Source organism: Pelmatolapia mariae, linkage group LG10_11 (assembly GCF_036321145.2).
Source record: "Pelmatolapia mariae isolate MD_Pm_ZW linkage group LG10_11, Pm_UMD_F_2, whole genome shotgun sequence".
Taxonomy (NCBI): domain Eukaryota; kingdom Metazoa; phylum Chordata; class Actinopteri; order Cichliformes; family Cichlidae; genus Pelmatolapia; species Pelmatolapia mariae.
The window spans coordinates 48,552,616-48,573,324 of record NC_086236.1 but is presented as its reverse complement, the minus strand read 5'-3'; the positions used below and the strand labels follow the sequence as shown (position 1 = coordinate 48,573,324).

Here is a 20,709-nt window from a genome sequence, read left to right as displayed (position 1 = left end):
GCGTGTTGCGTTTTCTTCCTTGTTTGCATTGGTTCTATCCAGATACTCTGGCTTCCTCTCTCATGCCAAAGACATCCGGTTAGTGTAGCTGGGTTAACTGGTAATTCTAAATTGCGATGATCTTTCCAGGATGTACCTTTCCTGTCGCCCAATGGAGCTGGGATAGGCTCCAGTCAACCTGCAAACCTGAACCGAATCAATGAAAGGCAATGGATAAGTATTTATTATTATCTAAATATTTATTATACTATTAGTAGGATTTGATTAAAGATTTAAATGCAAATTTTCTAGTTAAGATTTTTACGTGTTTTACTTTCATTAGTGCAATCTCACAATAATAAAACACAGTAAAAGCTTAAAATACTTCACAGCAGCATGATTGGTTGACTGGATTTGTAGAAAGATATACTTGTGGTCATAAGGTACGTACACTCATAATGGACATAAATACCATGGGCTTTGATCTTTAGTGTCTTAAAAAAAAAAGAATCGTGGTCAAGTTTGAATTTATTTTGGATTTTTCCACACAGTCAAAAGTAGAGATGCATGGCTCAAATATGCATAAACTCAAATCTTTTAATAAGTGGTTCTGAATGAGCTACACGGTCTTTTAAAATCGCACCACACATCAATACTGGAACGGATGAAGAAGGTTAACATTCCCCAAAATTTGAGGACTATGCTTAAAAGCAGGGTCTGTACCATAACACCAACCAATTTAGCCAACTACTTTTTGACTACCAAAACTCCCCTGTTAAGGTGGTAATTGCTAATGGACATTTACCCAAATATTAGTCCTGGTGTATTTGTACTTGTATCTCTATGTGTGTTATTATTATTATTATGTGTCTGGTTGTTATTATAAAAAATTCACCTCTTAACAACCAGGAATGCTACAAACATGTGAAAGTAATCAAATTTGCTTCTGGAACACGCAGAGAATGACACATTCCTGAAGTCTGGCTCAAAATTCAGGATTTTCCCAGTAGTTACATCTCATTTTTCTTAGTTAACCACTTTTCTGCTAATAGAGCGCACACTGCCGAATGTTTTCTCCTTCTGTCAGTTGTTGTCTCTAGAGTCCAATAAAGCACTCTTTTCAAGAGTCACAGTGGACTTTGCTGTTACATATTATATTAACATGGACCCACTCCAAGTTAAGGTCAAGATACAGAAAGGGAGAACGTTCTGATACTTTCCCAGAAACACAGAGGAAATTTGAAGGCTACAACTTAACAAATTTTTTAAAAAAAAACTATGATCCAGCCTTAGTTTGTTTGTTCACTAAACACAGCCAAGAGTAATTCAGTAAGAACACAAGGGTCTACTGGTTCAGACCAGCCCATGGTCATCAGGACTTGGCTCCATCCAACCTGGAAATTATCAAAGCATTTTGGAATACATAAGTTTCTTTCTGGAAGATATACGTACTAGGGAAATTGCACTAAGAACCAGGAACAATGCTAAAATTAACATTGGCCCTTGATCTTCAGGCAGTACTGCATAAAAATCAGGTTTCTGTCATGAAAACTATGGGATGGGTAGAGGAACACTTCTAGAAATCCTTGTCTGTGAACACAGGTCACAAATTCAGGTTAAAGCCCTGTCTCTCTGCAAAGGAGAAGCCACATATGAACAAGAGCCAGAAACATCACCATCTTCATTGAGCACAAGCTCTTTTAAAATGGACTAAGGCAAAGTGGGCAACTGATCTGTGATCAGACATTTCTATTTCAATCCTTAACCACCATGAGGAAGTCCAAAGTGACAGACACAAATGTGACGGTGGTGCAGAGAAATGTGTCGTGAAAGCCTTAAAAGACAAATTGAAGTATGCTAACTGTGTCTTACTCACAGGTTGTGTTAAAATGCTGTACAGTTTAGTGCAGGCTAAACAGGTTAGCTTTCTGTACTGTGGTGAAGTCTGCAATATGACTGAAGTATGTGCTGAGAAAACCTGCCAAGAAAGTGTATGGTGTGTTGGTGGAATAAAAAATACAGGAAAATATTCGAAGGGAGAGGTTATTTATATCTGCTAAATTGAGTATGAAACCCACTGAATTGTGATAAATAAATTATCATTTGGGGGAAAAATATACCTCAAACATGCACTATGAAAAATCTCTGAACCTTTTTGTCTTGGCAGTCATGTCTATAACTTTAAGCTGCCCTAAAGTGCTTTGGAGGCAGACACATTTACATTCCAGGTCTCCAAAAAAACCCAGATTCAAAATCAATGAAAAGCTGGAAGGCGTGTTTTGTTGGGTTAACTAAGTATTTGGGAAAGTAAAACCTGGGTGATTTAGTGGTAACTGAAATGTGTTTGCAAATTGCTGATGTTTTATCTCATAACTCACAACACACTTCTCTCCTCTACATAAGCTTTATAAGTTAAAAGTATCAGTATCGGTATTAATATGAGCGATAGTGCCCCTGTATTGACCTGATATTAGTATATATATATATATATATTTTGCTGTATTGAACAAAACCTAATTGTAAATCAGGCGCCATACAGGAAATCACGTGCTGCCTTCACGTCACCCTGCAAAAACTGGCTATTACTTTATTCGACATGATTGTGGGACAGTTAATTGCTATTAGTCTGAATAGTAATTTTGAGATCATAAGTAACATAATAAATAACTTTGGAGATGTTTAAGGAATTAAGCACTGGGCACGAGGAAAGTAAATATTTACTGTTTGATTTGCATTTTCGCTTCCACTGTGATTTCCCACCGTGCGTGAACGTGGCGGGGAGGTACGACGGTTACTGACAGCGACACTTTCTGTGCATACTTCGAAAAATGTCGATTTCTGAGGAGATGTATATGCGCTATCACGGACTGATTGTGCCCAAGGAGACTCACTCTTATGAGAGTTTGGAGTTTGCTCAGGGATTCAAGTTTGAAGACGACGATGTCCTGGCTGTTACATACCCGAAGTCAGGTGAGAGCTTCTGTAAAACACTCAAGCAGCTTTTACTTCACAGAAAACTGATGACTAAACATTTGTGACTGTAGAATTTGATGATAGATGCTGCACCTGCGCATTTATCTGTGTAAGTGGTGTCAGACAGAGCACGCAGAGTCTGCGGGTGAGGGTGAATATAAATGAGGTTCGCGAGTGAATTGTACGCCGTCCTTGAATAGTTTGCTGATCAACCTGAATGTTCACTATTACCAGTTTGCCTTTGAAGGCTGGAGACTACATAAACCTGTATATGTGGTTAAGTAAGCCTAGATACTGTGCGCTATGCAAGAGACAGAGTTTTTCCCGTCACTCCAAAGCCGTGTGTCAACTGTTATGATATTGTGAAAATGATGCAAATGGCTGTGGTGAACACGTACTTCAAGAAGAGGGAGGAACATAGAGGGATGTATAAAAGTGTATAAAATGTGCAGTTTGAAGGAAATGGGAGTCTGCAAGGTAGTGGCAGGTGAGAATGTAGCTAGGCAGATGAGTCGCTGAAGTTGAAGAGCAAAGAATGTTGCACAGAGTTCAGAGAGGATGTAGGATAGCTCTGGGTGGAAAGCAAGGGTTACCAGATGTCTGGGAAAACTGCCCAGAATGTATCCTCTGGATAGTTTCAAAACTACAAGTAGACTTGTTGTGGAAAGAAGAACTACAGGAAGGTATCCAAAGTGAAGAAAGACCTGAGTACTGGGAGCTTGTCGTACACCAAAGAGAAAGCTTACGAAAGGAAATGGTTTATAATGAGTTGTATGTGAGGCTGCACACTAAGAAAAGAAAATGGTTCTTGTAACAACTGGCTAGTCAAGACAAGGTAGAAAGGATGTGCAGCAGATTAGTGTGGTTAATGATAGAGATGAAATATACCAACAAGTGAAAAGAGTGTGTTGAGATGATGGAAAGCACTGCACCTGGCAGTCATGCGTGTGTATGATGTGCAGGATCTTTAGTTGGAGAGCAGTTACAAACTGTGCTCACATTGACTAAGACCGATTTTCATAAGCGTTCCTGATCCTAAGCACCGGTTCCCACTACTGTGTCTGTTAACCCGTTATGCAGTTATACCTGAAGACCTGTAGCTCATACTCATTTATTATTTCATTGCTATTTCTTTAGGTACAATCTGGATGCAGGAGATCCTCCCACTGGTGCTGAATGGGGGGGATCTGACCCCCATACATACCATTCCTAACTGGGAGAGAGTCCCATGGCTAGAAGAGAAACAACTGGCACGGGTGGTGGATAAGCTGGCATCTCCACGGGCACTGGTCTCACATCTTCCCTACAACCTCATGCCCCCTTCCTTCTGTGCCTCCAAAGCAAAGGTAATGACTCTGTGTGATATCTCCAATTCATTACTGATTGTGTAAGAGACTTTACACTCATTATGTTTTTGCACTCTTGCTGCTGTAGGTGATCTACGTCATGAGGAACCCAAAGGACATCATGGTGTCTTCGTACTACTTCCACCAGATGGCCGGCTTCCTTGAGGATCCAGGAACCTTTGATGAGTTCATGGATACATTTCTTGAGGGCAAAGGTCAGAGATCACATATGCACAAGAGGAGACATGCACGAAAATCAATATTTGCAAGTTCTATCACAGTAGTGGTTGGATGTGTAACTGGTCAGCCAATGTCTGCTTTATTTGCAGTGCTGTTTGGAAAATGGACAGACCACGTGAAGAGTTGGAGAAACAGTGAACTGGGAGACAGAATAATGTACATTACATATGAAGAAATGGTTCAGGTAAAACACTTCCAATGTTTTCACTGAAAGGAAAGTATTTCATGTGAGTTTTTTTTTTTTTTGACTAAACTACCAGACGCAGTGTCTCATAGTGCACTGCATTGTTAGTGTGTGCGTGCACAATATGAGAGACAGGTGTAACAGAGAGCTGCCATTACCTGCACAGAATAAATATTTTAGCTCACACTTTCTCTTGTTATATTTTCAATTGTCATATTGTGCATTGAAGTAAACAGAAAGTAATTGGAGGACTGTTGAAACTTTTATTCATTATCATGTCATCAACTGAATTACCTGAGCAGCTGTTGTTAGCTCTGTGTGTATTTGTGGGTGCGGTTGTCTTGCTCAACTTCAGCCTGCACCTCGTCACTACCGCATTCGCCTGCAATATACAAGTGAAGAAAGCGATCTATATCAATATACAAATCTGTTGGTTAAATAACATGAATGTTGGCAAATATAAATCATAGTAGTCAGCTAGAACATCATAGAAAGAAATAGTTTTTTCAGTCTTTTACTCACCTCTGCTGCTTCCTGGTTGCAATCTTATGATCGGGAAAGATTGTGCCCCAGGACCCGCAAACAATTTATTTGTTCCGGGAGGAGAGTAAGGCATGCGTATAGGGTATGGGAATTTATTTATTCATTCATTCATTCATATTCATATTCATAATAGGGTTATTGTTGGTTATTATTTTAAATGTGGCGTAAGTTGGAAATGTTTGTAAATAGTGTATTTTTATAAATATTTCTGTGTTACAATGCAATTTCTTTTGTATCATCTATATTCCTGAGTGTAACCTGCAGAATAGAATATCCTGTGAGGTTATTTAAACCCATCTGTTCCATTCAATCAAAGACTCTTTGGTTCTTATGTTGGATGTCTGCTTCCATGGCCACTCGACCAAGCTGACAACTGTGTTTTTAAAAATTGTTACTTACCTACATCTATTAATATTGTGTTTGGGGTACGGGTGGGACTCGATTAAAAGAAGGTTAATCTAATTAATTAGAGGCTTTGTAATTAATGAATTAATCTTGATTAATCACATTTAATCGCACAAGCAAATGTGCCTCAAAGTGCAAATGTTTTTTTTAATTTAAAAGGGTTTTAGTGGGCGACAGAATAAATAATAGACATGGACATGAAAATTGTAAACTCAAGCTCTTAATTTCTGGGGAAAAAAAAAATTAAACTGCATTTCAGTTCAAAACAGAGAAGCAAAAATAATATCCCTGGCCAAAATTGGGCAGACTTAAAAATAAAATACTATTTTAAGTACATTTTCAAAATGGTATTGTCTTTCAATAATAATGATAAAAATTTCAAAATAAAGTGCAGTTTTTCTGCTTAAAAAAATAAGGCAGAAATGTAAAAGGTTATTTGACCAGTGTCACCTTTAAACTCTGAGTAACCTTAGCCAAAATTATTTTGTACATTCATCTTAAAAAGTGTGATCATCGACTATTTTAGTGCAAAAAATAACAAACCCATTGGACTCACAATACCTACGTACTCCATACTGTCTGTGTCTTTTAACCAGTTACTTAGACAAAGTAACTGTGCTTTCATCTGTTTTTATGTTGTAAGGTATGAAGATTCATGTGCTTTGTGCTGAGGTGGGTTTTTTTTTTCTGTTCTCAAACTGCTCTCCTCTCAGGAGCTCAGTCTGCTTTTCTCCTCCTCTCCCCTCATGTATTGTGCATTTCATTGTTTTTCTTACCATCCTACCGCTCTCTGACCTGTCTTCCCAATGTGATGTTTTTGCAGTGTATGTATGGTTAGAAGGGGACCCATTTCACTGCAGGTAACATGTACATGAAACATTGCAAGTGACAGTTAAAGGCATAACCATCATCATCATCACTTCCAGGCCAGGACAGACAGCTGTGGGTGGGTCTCTGCTCGACTGGACCACCACTGCAGCGGGGAGTCTGTCTCGCTGATGGTGGATTCTGCTTTGTACAAACTCAGAGCCCTGTTACACAGGGCTTCCTCATCTCACTCAGAGTCTGAAAACAAAGAAGAGAGGAGGAGGCCCATTGTCTTTGCTGCCTCCTTTGTGGTGGCATCTTTACACTATTCCAGTAGGGCTTCAAGGCTGGTCCCAAACTCTTCTCGCTCTCCGCTTGCAAGATGCTTTAAATCCTTAAAGCGTGGGTCAAGCACAGTAGCTATCTTGAGCCACTGATGATTGAGTGTAGCTACACGCTGGGATAGGTCTTTTTTGTGAAGGCAGTCTTAAATTTCACCATGTAGTTTGAGTTATCATTGGAGACCTCCATGGTGTGATGCAGGTGGCAGAAAGCAGGTAAAACCACGGAATATAAGACATATGGCTCACCTCCAAGAAGCTCAGTCACAAACCTGTAGTAGACAGTAGGGCTGGGCCATATTATACCGTTCACGGTAATACCGGTAAATTGTTAGGCAACGATAAGAAAATGAAATATCGTGATAGAATCTGGGTAAAACGCGCATGCGCAGTGCCTTTGTTTTCATACGCACATGGCCGATTGTTGAGTGACATGGATGAACCAGAATTGGTTTGTAAAAATGGTACAACTTCAGTGATGTGGAACTGGTTTGGTGTTTGTTCGTCAGATACACAACAAAGCACAGTTTTTTGTAGAACATGCAAGCGGGCCGTCATTATTGCCGTATTTGTCGGACTAAGGCGCTCGTAAATCTGGGAGTAATCTGGGTCCTAAACTCCGTCCACTTCAGGTCCAAAATTCAAACGAGCACTGCAGCATCACTGAGAGTTAAAAACTGTCTAAATTCTTTCATCTTTAATAAAACGATCAGCATTGCTATTTTACCAGGTGTAACTATGAAGTTTAACATCCAGGCATCCATGAAAACAGAATTTATTACATTTAACGGAGTTAGAAGTTAGCAGGAAGTTAGTGGAAGTTAGCTCGCTAGTTTCGCTAGTTACCTAAGCATGATATAGCATGTTCTGACTGAGAGATTTCTGAAAAAATTCAAACGTACTGCTCTGCTATCACTTCCAACATAAATGAAGACGGGAAACTAAACAGCAGTGACGTTTGTAAGGTTACTGAAGTTGGGCTAGGTGGTATATAATGATGTGCTACGTGATCGCTAGCGACACAGCTATGTTAGCATAACATAAGCAGTGAAGCTGCAGGATGAAGGCTAACACTTTTCCACTCGATAAAAGTTAACGTGAAGGTTCCTGATGGTTAGAGACAAATGCACTCGCATGGCAGGATGCTGTAAACGGACCAAACTTCAGTCAGGAGGATAATACATCCACAATAGAAGGTTAGTCATTAATATACTGCAACAACATGGGAATAGAGCAGCTGTGATAGAATACAGCATTAATGAATCAATGGTACAGAAGTGGAGGAAGCAAGAAGAATGAGTTGAATAAAGTTTGATTTATCTGACTGCTTTGTTTCGCTTAATGTGCCTTATAATCCGGTGCACCTTATGGTCCGAAAAATACGTATTTGACTTTTTTATTTGGCACACTGCAGTTTAATGTTGCAAAGCACCTCTTTTTAACTTCAGTGGATATTATACATGGTTATGCTCAGGATATGTCAGCCCATTTCTACTGGAAATGCCTTTTGGTTAAACTTTCAGCAAGGAATTTGCATTTGCACTGTTACATTTTTATATAGCTTTAATGCACATTAAAAAAACAGCTGCTTGTTTAAGTGAGAATAAATGGATGGGGTTTTTTTTGCGCTAGTAAAGTTGTGGAGTTGTATTTTGTCTCACATCAATTATATCGTCAGTTATATCGTTATCGCAAATTTTCAAATATATATCGTGATAAATATTTTTGGCCATATCGCCCTGCTCTAGTAGACAGTTCAAGAAAGTAATTATTAATCTACACAATAAATGTCAACTATAGAGCTTCTTGAAGAAACAGTAACATTAAGTTAAAAAATAGTTTTATTTGCCTGCATGGCTCAAGGACAGTCGCCAGATTTTGGAGTTTTACCACCTCTGATGGAGTTAAAATGACTAGCTTGTGCTTTTGTTTGTCTAAAGCAGCGAAAACAGCCTTTTGATTCTTTAGTAGACAAAAAACCATATCCACCGTGTCTCTTCTCTCTCCGGATTGACTCCTAAGCCGATATGCAGCTGTAGGTGCCAGTGTTTGTTGAATTTCCTTCACAACTTGTTTCCATGCATAATGATTGTTGGCGATTGTCCTGGCCTCGTCAAGATTTATTCTGCGATTTCTGATGTCATCTTCGACCTGTTTTAGCCATGTTCTCTTCCGTGCCATTTCTTGGATTCTCCACTGGGTAGGTCGTTTACACCAGGGGAATTAGTTTGGTAGTCGGCTCGCGTCCATTCGACACACACAGCCAAACCATCGCAGTCAACGTTTTTGAATTTGCTCCTCGATTGGCGGTTTGTTGTCACATCTCCGTCAGATGTCCTAAATTCTTCGTTTAATGCTACCGCATCCGGGGCAGCCGATGCGCCAGTATTGGGGAACAAGGATGCTGGTGAGAAGTGGGCTACTGGCCGAAGAACCCGAAACATCATCACACCGAAAGTGGAAATACAAATTTTCAGGGGCAGACGGTCGTCGAACCATCACTCAACGATGACCAGATGGCACTCTACTTCTCGGGTGGAGAAAAACGAAAAGCAGGAGTCATGGTTGCCCGTCGCGCAGTCAAGAGTGTTGGCTCATTCCAGCCAATCTCCAATCGCCTTGTAGTGCTCACCATCAACAGTAGCATCAAAACCCGCCTCATTACCATCTACACACCAACCGAGACAAATCCAGACCCGGCCAAGAACAATTTCTATAACCAACTACAGCACACGTTGGATTCAATCGGATTGGGTGGGAGAGCACGGGGTCGGGTCATTTTTTTGGACATGGTGTAATGAACAACAACGGTTTGTGCCTCTTGTCCTTCGCCAACACCAACAACTTCATCATCGGAAACACCCAATTTTGACATCCAAAGAAACATAAACTCACATGGCAAAATCCAACAGGTGATGACTCAGCGATGTTGGATTACATCCTGATTGACTCCTGTTTCCGTGATAAATCTTCGACTACAAAGAGCCAAATGCAAATCGCACCGATTGGCAAAGCTCAACTGGAAATGCCTGTCAGATCCCGCTTACAAGGCAGAATTTCAAATAGCATTATCCAGCCATTTCGCTGCACTGGTGCCATCCGAAGATGTCAACGTCAAAGAGCAACAAGTTTTGGACGTCATCATGAAAAGCGCCACAGACCTGTGTCATCCCACACGTTGCTGAACACAGCCGTAAATATCCGACGAATGTCTCGATATGGTAGATGAAGCGAAATGTGTGAAGCTGGCCGACTTTAAACGATATCGTCAGCTCAACAAGGACGTCCGACGCCGAATGAAGGAAGAACGCGAGGCTTACTGGAACCAAGTAGTGGCTGACTTGGAGGAAGTGGCCTCAAAGCATGAGTGCCACACGATTTATCGAATGCTCCGATGCCTGAGTAGAAAAACCAAATCAACAAACGACAACATCTGAAAGGCTGATGGCACCTTTGTACGATCATCAACTGAGCGGTTACAGTGCTGGAAGGAGCCACAAGGACCACCAGCAGAGCCGCCACCCATCGAAGCACCAGAGACCCCGATGGTCCGATGATGAGTCGAGCCTGGCAAAGGTGAAGACAGCCATCCGGACTTTGAAAAATGGAAAAGCGCTTGGTGTGGATGCAATTACAGCGGAATCGATCAAGGTTGGCGGTGATGTTCTTCTCCAACAAGTGCACCTTCTTCCGCAAAAAAATGTGGCGCACAGAGACGATTCCAAGAACATGGAAGAAGGCCATCATTATCCCAATCTTCAAGAAAGGCAACAACCGAGAATGCCAAAACTAATGCGGCATCAGTCTGCTCTTGATCAGTGGAAAAGCCTTCATGAAAGTAATTCAATCATGCCTGCAGAAACATCGCAAATAAACGAACCGCGAAGAGCAAGCCGGCTTCAGACCTCACCGCGGGTCCTGTGACCAGATATTCAGTATTTGCCAGGTGAGGAGCAAATTTTATGTGGGAAACGGACGGTCATCGTCTTTATTGACTTTCGGCCTGCATTCGACTGCATCGATTGGGCAGCACTTTGGATGACACTGGAGACTGAGCACATCCCACCGAAAGTAATTAAGCTCCTACAGGAAAATTAGAACGGATCATTGAGCCAAATTCGCATCCGAAACAAGCAGTCGACTGAATTCGCCATCCGCACAGGAGTCACCTTACTGCTGCTCTTCAACATCATGGTTTACACCATCATTTGACCGTGTAGAAACATCCTGTATGAGTGGCTCTTTCTGTTGCCCCAGTCTTGTTTGCTCCTGGTGTAGTTCCTCCATATTAGCAGGGGTGTCTGTAATGCATCTCATTTTGCTTGCCTTTCAGTATCATAAGGCTGTTCAATTTTACTTGAAATAGTCTTTCGGCAGAGCAGTTGAAAGTTGGATCACCTGATGCTAACTGTAGCACATTTTCTAACCACCTATCTTCTACCACTGATAGTAGTCTACAGTCCAGAGCAATCCTTTTATGCGAGAGTTGGTAAGTTTGTCCAATATTGACTTACTAATTTTGGTTCTGAGGCCAGTCATTTCATCAAATTTGGACTGCTCATATCTTTTATTGGCACTGCCAGTGCTAGGTTCTGTGCCTCCCGCAACATGTTTTGCATTTGGATGGTACCGTAAGGTTGAGGTGCTTCGGTGGTATCGAAACTCCTTTTTGCACAGTTTGCACAAAACCATGCTTTTATCAAGGCTTCTGTCGGGTAGTCTTTTGAAATGAAATTTGCCTCCGATCAGTCCTAACAATGCGCGTTCTTCTTCTCCCTTTTTGTACATCCGATGTGTGCATCAGTGTAGTCGGTATTCCAGGAAATTGTGCATTGACAAAAGTTCCCCTTTGCTTGAAATGAAAAGTGTGATTAAATGCGTTATTTAAAAAAAAAAAAAAATTATTTTACATGTTTAAATTCCCACCCCTAGTTTTGAGAAACAATTTCCCACAGATTTTGATGCTCCACCTAAAGGCCCGAGTGCACCAATGTTCCCTCTAATCTGCGCATGTGCGCAATTGCGCACTGCTGGCACGGTCTCTGCGCACAGAAAATCTGTGTTGCGCACAAAAAAAATCTAACCTGAAAGGAAATTAAAATTAAAACTTTAACAATTATGTTTTGCAGTGTTCCCCTTATGGGGTTAGAACGATGCCACCATATCCCATATTCCAGCCAATAATGCGATTTACATTCGCAGCTAATCAACGTGGTTGACAGGTTATGACAGCGTCCTTATGTGCCGAGACCGGTGTTTTAGCTAGCAAAGCGGCGTGGCTGATGTGGAGTGAAGCCACATTAATGACAACATGTACAACCATTGGAGATGTGAGCAGGACAGACGAAACAATTGACGGAAAAAGTGTGGACTTTATACCAGTTTTTAAATTGTGTTGATAGGCCACGTAAAACCAGAGTTATGATAAAAAGATATGCAATGTTTGGTTTTCTTCCTGAATACTATCGTTGTTTATATTTACTGCGGGAAGAAACGGTAAAAACTGCGTTTTATAAGGAAAACACTCGAAAGCCTGTGAGCAAAAACAAAACCAAAAAAACCTCACCCTTTCCTATTGGTCGAAAAATGTACCATGTCGACCAATCAAAAATGATATGGCAACATGGCATTTATTGTTTAGGAAGGGGGGAAGTTTTAGGAGTGACGGCAGTGTTTTGCCAGGTGAGAGATTTGCGACGTTCAGCGCAGATCTTGTGTAGTTAGTGTGTAGTGTAGTCAATAGTTTTGTTGTGTGTGTCAGAACAATGAGGCGACTACTGAATGTTACAGGTGTTACAGGAGTGAGACATCTCCTGTTGTCAGGCCTGCAGGTATCAGGCTGTTGTTCTCCTTTATCTCATAGTGGACAGAAATTATTTTTTGGAGTGACACACCTAATTTGTGTGGCATCAAATTTGATGCAGAACACCTGATTGTTCTGTAAATAGTTTGAAATATTTATTTAAAAAAACGCCTTGGCTGCATTTTTAGGTAAACAGCTGCAAAAATCTTCGTTGTTTGCAAAACTCAGTTACTTTTTTGGAGAAGTAACTATATAATTAATTGCCCAACATTGGTGATTATATACTGTAGTTTGCAGACAGAGAGTTACAGGACTCTCTCCCAGACCACAGACTCATAATACAAGTCAGAGCTTTATTAAAAAAAAAAAAGTTGTGTTTTCAAAATTGGAGTTCAAGTTATTTTTACTTCCAATAATGTTAACATACTACACAGGTCATGAACAAGATTTTTTTTTAAATTTCATTGTAAGTGGGCTGAAGCAGTTAATTAAAAGTAGTCTAACATAAATGCTGTAATTTGATTATTTTAATAAACCATGTAACTTGGATGAATTCGATGTTGGCGTGACCACAGTGCACACATCTAATGTTGCTCACAGTGGTCCAAGGAACCGCTCAGGGAGTTTGTGTGTTCGCTCAGACACATGAAAAATTAGAGGGAACATTGGAGTGCACCCTCCACATTTGTCACTTTGAGCAAAATAAATCCAGACTTATGTCTTGCCAAAACTTGAAATTGTGACTTAAACCATTCAAACCCCTGACTTTTCAAAGTTTGCTCATGAAATGACTTTAGAATAAGTTTTCAATAAAAGCCAAATTTAAAAAAACACCAACTGTTTCACATTATATAACAAGCGTGTTTCTTCCAGGACCTGCCTGCGGCTCTCAGGCGTATTTCTGATTTCCTGGGCTGTAATCTGACTGAAGAAGTAATTCAGAAGATAGCAGAGCATTGTTCCTTCAAGACCATGAAGAACAACAACATGTCCAACTTCAGTCTGATCCCCAAGGTGTACTTGGACCATGACAAATCTCCTTTCCTAAGAAAAGGTGAGTTTCCATATCCCATTATGACACATCTGACTGGGTTGAAAAATTAGTGATATTGAACACAACACACCAACTTGGACGCGTTTGTTATCAAAGATGTCTTTTCAGAGTTTCTTCCATGGTCAATTTCTGTTCTCATCAGGTGTTTTTATGTTTATGTGACTCTTTGCATGCTTGGCGTGTTTTTGTTGTCAGGTATTGCTGGAGACTGGAAAAGCCACTTCAGCTCAGAGCAACTGACCCGATTCACCTCTGTGATTTCCAAAGAGCTGGAAGGTGAGAGCTTCCCTCTACCATGGAGCTTGGATTGACCACCATCTGAAATAGTGAGACGGAGAGATCAGGAGTGGTAAAGACAAAATCGAGACCTATATCGCGAGTAATGTTTTATTTCTTATATATTTGGAAGGAAAATGACAAATGGGTACACCGATTTACTGAAACATGCAAACACACATGGAAATACAGTATATAAGGAGAAAACAAAGTTTGTCTTCTAACAAACTTGAAAGTCAGTAATTTGTCAAATCAATTTTATTCCTCAAAGCAGCCTCAATTGTCTTGGCAAGGTTGTCTTGTAAATTCAGTTAAATTAAGCCAATCAGACGCTTTCCAGATGGTATTAGATAGTGGACCACCTTTGTACCTTTCTCCGGATCTCCTCCATACATATTGTTGACAATTTGAACTAGACATTTTAAATTTGGATTCATCACTCTAAGAGACCTGTTGCCACTGATCTTCAGTCCAGTTCTTGTAGAATTTGGCATACCTCAGCCTTTTCTCTCTGTTCACCTTCCTTAAGAATGGCATCTTGACAGGCACCCTTCCACTGAGATCATTTCTGATGAGACTTACGTGAACAGTAGATGGATCGACTGAAGGGTCCGATCCATCTTTGAGGTCCTGTGTCAGGTCTTTTCTGGATTTAAGGACTGTTCATCTACTGTCATATTTTTTTTATGCTGGACACTTCTTCTTTTGTCTTCCACTTGTCCAGTTTCTTCAGGTTTTTTTTAGTACACATTGCACACCATGTCTAGATATGCCAATTTTTAAATTTACTGGATGGGACAACTGTCTTATTTAATCAGCATTTCTAGAACACAATGCTAAATGGCATGATCAGGAAGTGAGACTATGGTTTAGGGAAGGCCTCAGAGGGGACTGGTGGCAGCTTGTGCTTTACTGAGCTGCAGGTCCTGGAAGGGTAAAGGCGCTTTCACGTGTCAGCGTTTTCCTTCATCACCACAAAGGAAAACGTTTTGTATTGTCTGAGTTCGGTGAATTTTTTGTCACAGGTTTACGTTCTTATACAGGGACCTTCAGAGTCATTCCAATGGCTCTGCGGACCTCAGGGGGAAAGCAGTGTTGTGGAAATTACACACTCTTCACTAGTCGGGATAGTTACAAAGCTTTCTTTGTTATGAATGAGCGATACATGTCTTTATTGAACATTTGAAGGTAATACAACACAAACTCTTGTAGAGGATATAAAGTCAGATATACACGTTTTGAAACGACAAGGAGCAGGCGCATCTAGTATACATAGAGCTGCCCCAAAAAAACAACAGAGTGCATCGGCCAGCACAACAAATTTTGGATCCTTCGCTCTGATTTAGCGGTGAGCGCAGCGCATGCCGTTGTGAAACGGCCTTTATGCTCCGCAGTGTGACTCACAGGTCCTAGGTCAGCCCTGACTTTGTGTTAGGTAATACTAAAGTAATAATGGGATTTCTGGTATATCACAGCTTAATTCTTTCAACAGCTACCGGAAGTTAAGGGACCTAGCTTGTAGTGCTGGGTGATATATCGAGTTTTTTAAAAAATATCGATATATTTTCATACGAGATATAAGATGTGACAATATCGTTTATATCGATATAGTCTATGTTACGTTATAATTATACTTGTGGAGCCGCAAGTTTGTCTCTCTTTCGTCCACTTTTGTCTCTACGCTGCGTTACTCGGCCTCGCCTCTCCTTCACTGAACACAACTCCCCCTCCCCCATAGCTTCACCTGCAGGCAACAACAAGATGAACACGGCAAATCTCCGTTAACGAGTTACCGCGGATCGCCCTGTGCGTGGGGCTGGACGGCGTCAACGTGTTGGCGAGCTAACCGCGCTAACGACATGCAGCCCCTGATCCTTTCATTTTCTCAAAAATCGACAGTGCGCCTTATGTATGAATTCTGGTTGTGCTTACTGACCGCGAACCGATTTTATGTGGTACACGGTGCTCAGCAATCTGTCAAAAAATGTTTTAGTACGACTTTGGTAAGCTACGGAGCTGCACCGCTTGATGGATTGTCGGAGCATTACGGCTACCGTAGTCTGGAGCCTCGCGGAGTGATACATACTGTGCTTCAACGTAATATTACCGTATTGTGTGTGTATAAGGACCATAAATGGCACCTGTTAAGAGACATGGATACAAAGAGGATTTCAAACTCAAGGCTGTCAGTCACGCAGTAGAACTTGGGAACAGAGCAGCTGTGAAATCTGTCTATGTTATTATGCTCAGCATCTTTTAGTTTACATTTTGACTGCACAATTGTGAGCTTTTTGTTATGCACAAAAACAACATTGTTTTCTTTTATTTATGGAGCATTATTATTTAATAAATGCTGATAATTTATTTTTGAGTAATTTCTTCATGTACATCTATGCTGTATGTTAATAAAAGTGCCTGAGTGACATCTGGGACACAGCTTTGACTAAACTCTCTTTTTGTTCTTACCTTATGGCTTAAAAAAAAAAAAATCGAGATATATATCGTATATCGCCATCCAGCTAAAAAATATCAAGATATGAATTTTGGGTCATATCGCCCAGCCCTACTAGCTTGTATGAGATATTCATATGGAGATCCTCCAGCTTCAAACTATATTACCCTTCCAGGACCTGCAACTCAGCAAAGCACCCCTTCGACAGCCCAACCCATCTATTCTCTGATTGGATTGTTACATTTGTGATTGACCTGACATTGACCAATCAGCTGAAAGGAAGAAAAATTTGGTCAAAATTTGTAAGTTGAAAGTCACACACGGCCAGGGAACTTGAGAGTTTTATATGTAGTTTTTTGCTTTGTATCTGTAACCAGATCTTAACAAAACAAATTTGTAATGTGTAAATATTTTTTTTACAAATACAAATCTTTTTTACATTGACACAAATTCTCTTCCATAGATGCACAAACATAAAATTTTCAGATATTTGGTTTACAGGTTACAAAACTCAGTTCACAACTATGCTGTCTGATTTACAAGTACAAAATATTTATAACCACAATTTGAGCCCATAAAATAGTGCTAGCTGAACCAAAACTCTCAGACTTGCTTGTGGTTTTAAAAATGGTTTGTGTATGTTTGGGGCCAATCATGGCCTTTCAATTCAAGATAAATCTAGTAAAATTAGTAAAATAGAGTAAAAATATCCCTAATGTCATGTAAAACTGCCTGCCTGCCGTTTCAGTCAGTATTTTATGTCTGATTACCTTACTCTTTTTTTTCTAGGGTTTTATACTGGAATGTAATCTTATAGTGTAATGTTATAGCTTATGATTACTGAGGTATTAATATATATTGTTTTTTAGTTTGTAATACGTATCGCATGTTAACCTTGAATATGATTAACTTTTACCATCTAGGACCTCCATATTCTGGATCTGCATGTATTTGACATTTAACTGGTACGATTTTTAATGTTACTGAGCATAGCACGTTCACGGCACAGTCCACATGTTTCTGCTAATACAAAGTTATGATACTGCAATCTTCATTAACATGGATGTAATGTTGTATTTAATTTGTTGTTGAGAATTTTAACAACAAGATCAATAAAGTCATTAACAGTAACTTGTTGTCTTATTTACTTCTTTTATAGTTTTGATGAAATAGTAGTAAAATTTTAAATGCTAAACATCATATTGTTCTCTGGACGTATGATAGACACACAGGCTTATTTTTATTTCAGCTGTAGCTGTAATAACAAGAATGATGGATGAATCTTTGAAAAGACACATTTCTGTTGGATTTTGTAAAAATAAGGCCTACAAATAAAACTTCATTCCCCTATCTGTAACGGGGTTGCTTTTTTTTCTCTCATAATGAATCAAGCTACTTTAGCCACTCTGCATTCCTCTAATCTGATTTTCAAGCCTGTACATTATGTGTACATAGTGACTCAATGTGCTCTAATCACCACTTATATATTACAGAGCTGGAGCTTTTAGTCAGCAGGCGAGCTCACACAAGTTGATCCTCCTGGGATGTTGCAATGGTAGACTGAAAAAAAAGCTAGGATACTAGATATAAAAATCCTTTGCTAACTTTATGGAGCAAGTCAAAGCTTGAAAATGCCTTGCCTTTTTATGCTTTGTAGAAAAAAGGTTATTTGAAAACATATTCACCTTAAAATGCAACAGCTATGCAGATTTGAAGCTGTTAGCATATACAGGTGTGCTTACAGCAACATTTTATGATGAACTGTATCTTGGAGACAAAGACAAACACATTCCTACATGTCAGACCACAGGGGTAGGAGGGCGCTCTGTGGTGTTGCTTGTGGCTGGAAGCCCACACAGGACATTGGATAGACTAAAGCAACTGTCTGTCTTAAATGAGCCAAATCCAACAAATGTTGCACCAAATCATGTTTTCACTTGAAATGTGTTTTATTTATTTTAAATTTGTTAGATGACAGTCAAACATCGAAACAGGATCTGCATACAATGTTAAAGTGTAGCAGACTGATGAGTGTGTGTTTCTCTCACAAAATGCAGACACTCAATCTGTCACAGCCCAAAACACAGAAAGGCACAGGTCTAGATTCAAACCCAGGACCGTGGTGCTATCAGCGGAATAGCGATAAGTTAATTTAACCTAATTCCTTGGAGTCAAAAATAACTGACTCTCTAACTCTGTCATATCTATTGTTATAGTAAGGGAGTTACTTTTTTCATACACAAGCTCATTATAAGCATACATTACTTTCTAATTGTCTGTGATGGTTTTTGACAATAAAATATGGAGATGCAACAGCTCCCCAAAAATGAAGCCAAAACGTCTCTATCGCCCCCTGGTGTCTGGCTGCAGGATAGGTCATAAACCCTGCCTCCTGTTAGTGGATGGGACTATGGTCAGAGTAAAATAAAAAAAATTCTCAGATAATTTTTTTCAACAGAGGCTTTCTTTCATTATCAACAGGCACATGCCCCACGTGCTCTTTTCTTCAGGCAATTTACTCAAGAGTATGTACGTGTGGAGTCCTGCCTGTGCCCCTCTTGCTAAATAAAAGAATCTAGCTTGCATCAGTCACATGACTACCATTAACCAATGATCGCCCTTGACAGCAGAGCGCGCTGGTTACAAGCTAGGAACAAGCTCACAAAGAGCACGCACATTTTTTGCTGTTTTGTGTGGTAACCCACCACCTCTGTTCAAAGATGGTCGTTCACAGTGGACATAGATGGCTTCTTTCACTCCTCTTTCAAACGATCTGTCTTCTGTCCAAAATGTGAACATTGGTGTCATCAAAGGAGTGACCTTGGTCCTTTAGATGCAGATGGACCGCCGAGTCTTGTCCCGTCGAGGTGGCTCTTCAATGTTGTGCCATGCGTTTAGGAAGTGGCTGTTCGGTCTCTTCAATGTAGAGGTCTGAGCATTCCTCACTACACTGTACAGCATATACTACGTTGTTAAGTTTGTGTTTAGGAATTCTGTCTTTGGGATGAAAGACAGAACTCCTATAATATTTAAAACTTTACTTTCTGTATTTTGAAAATACACACCACGCTTATATGAATCAAAGTTTTTAAGTTTTAAGGCGTTTACTGAGTTTTTCACTAATAAATAATTTAGTTTACCTAGAAGAACTTGGTGGATTTAAGGGAAATTTTAATGGATTGTTAACATAAACCCATTCTATCAGATTTCAATGAAAACCTTTTGATCTATTACGTTTACAGATAGAATGATCACATGTATGCACGCGCAACTATAGACGTACACATGCAAACACAACCACTTTGGATGCGGTAATGTTGCTCCAGCGTTGAAATTTTAAAATTTTAAGTATTTCAGTGAGTCTTCTACAAAGAGTTAGCAGCCAGGAATGCTGCAAAAATCTGAAAGTAATCAAATTTGTATCTGGGACAAGCAAAGAATAACACATTACTGAACTTTCACTCCAAATGCAGGATAACTTGTATTTCTTTACAAACTAAAGAAGTGTTGGTGTGAAACTTTTTCCATTAATACATCAGTCAGATCCAGTATACTAATAAAAAGATCAAATGTCAAATAGGTAATCAAGGAGAAGAGCCCATTTTTACCATTTTCAGACAGGATTGTCCTTCAGTGAGAAAAAACTGAATAAAAAGGAGGACGTACAAAACGAATGGTATTCACCCACTTTTCTGCTGCTTCAGCTCACATGGCCCAAATTTTTCTCTCACTCTTATTTGTTGTCCCTTGAGTCCAATAAAGCTGTCATTGTTGAAAAGGCACAATGGTCACACAGACATAAATACATGCACACACACTACTTGCTTTTATGAGCTTGCTGAACAACGCTGTAGTGTTTACACTGTAGTGCTACTTTGCTGCTGTTGTGAATTCCAGTGAGTCATATCAAGCCAGGCATGACACTAACATGGAATCACTCCAACTTTATGTCAAGACACAGAAAGGGAGAACATTCCGGTAACTTGATAGTTACAACCCAACAAAATTTCAAAACCTATGACCAGCATTATGCTGCAGTCAGTAATGTCTGCAGCATAAGGTTGTTTATGTTTTATTTTTCTTTAAGTCAGTTTTACCACATAAAGCCAAGAGTAATCGAATAAAAAGACAATGTACTACTTGAGACCAACCCGTGGTCATTAGGTCTTGGCTTCAACCTCTAAAATTAAAAAGCAGTTTGGAATACAAAGTTCCCTTTCAGGAAGGTATACGTACTTGGGGGAAAACGGTCCAATCATGCCAACTAGATTATTAAATAAGGAGGTGCTAAGGGAAAGGCCACTAA

General features: G+C 39.9%; 1 protein-coding gene across 1 annotated transcript; it reads left to right on the top strand.

The window, feature by feature from the left end:
* The first annotated feature begins 2,721 nt into the window (after window positions 1–2,721).
* On the top strand, window positions 2,722–17,525 carry LOC134636143 (sulfotransferase 2B1-like). The gene is made up of 6 exons (XM_063485984.1): window positions 2,722–2,949; window positions 4,090–4,298; window positions 4,387–4,513; window positions 4,628–4,722; window positions 13,495–13,675; window positions 13,871–17,525. Exons 1-6 carry the CDS (start codon window positions 2,808–2,810, stop codon window positions 13,984–13,986), a joined length of 870 nt encoding a protein of 289 aa, XP_063342054.1. The 5' UTR covers window positions 2,722–2,807; the 3' UTR covers window positions 13,987–17,525.
* The last annotated feature ends 3,184 nt before the right edge of the window (window positions 17,526–20,709 follow it).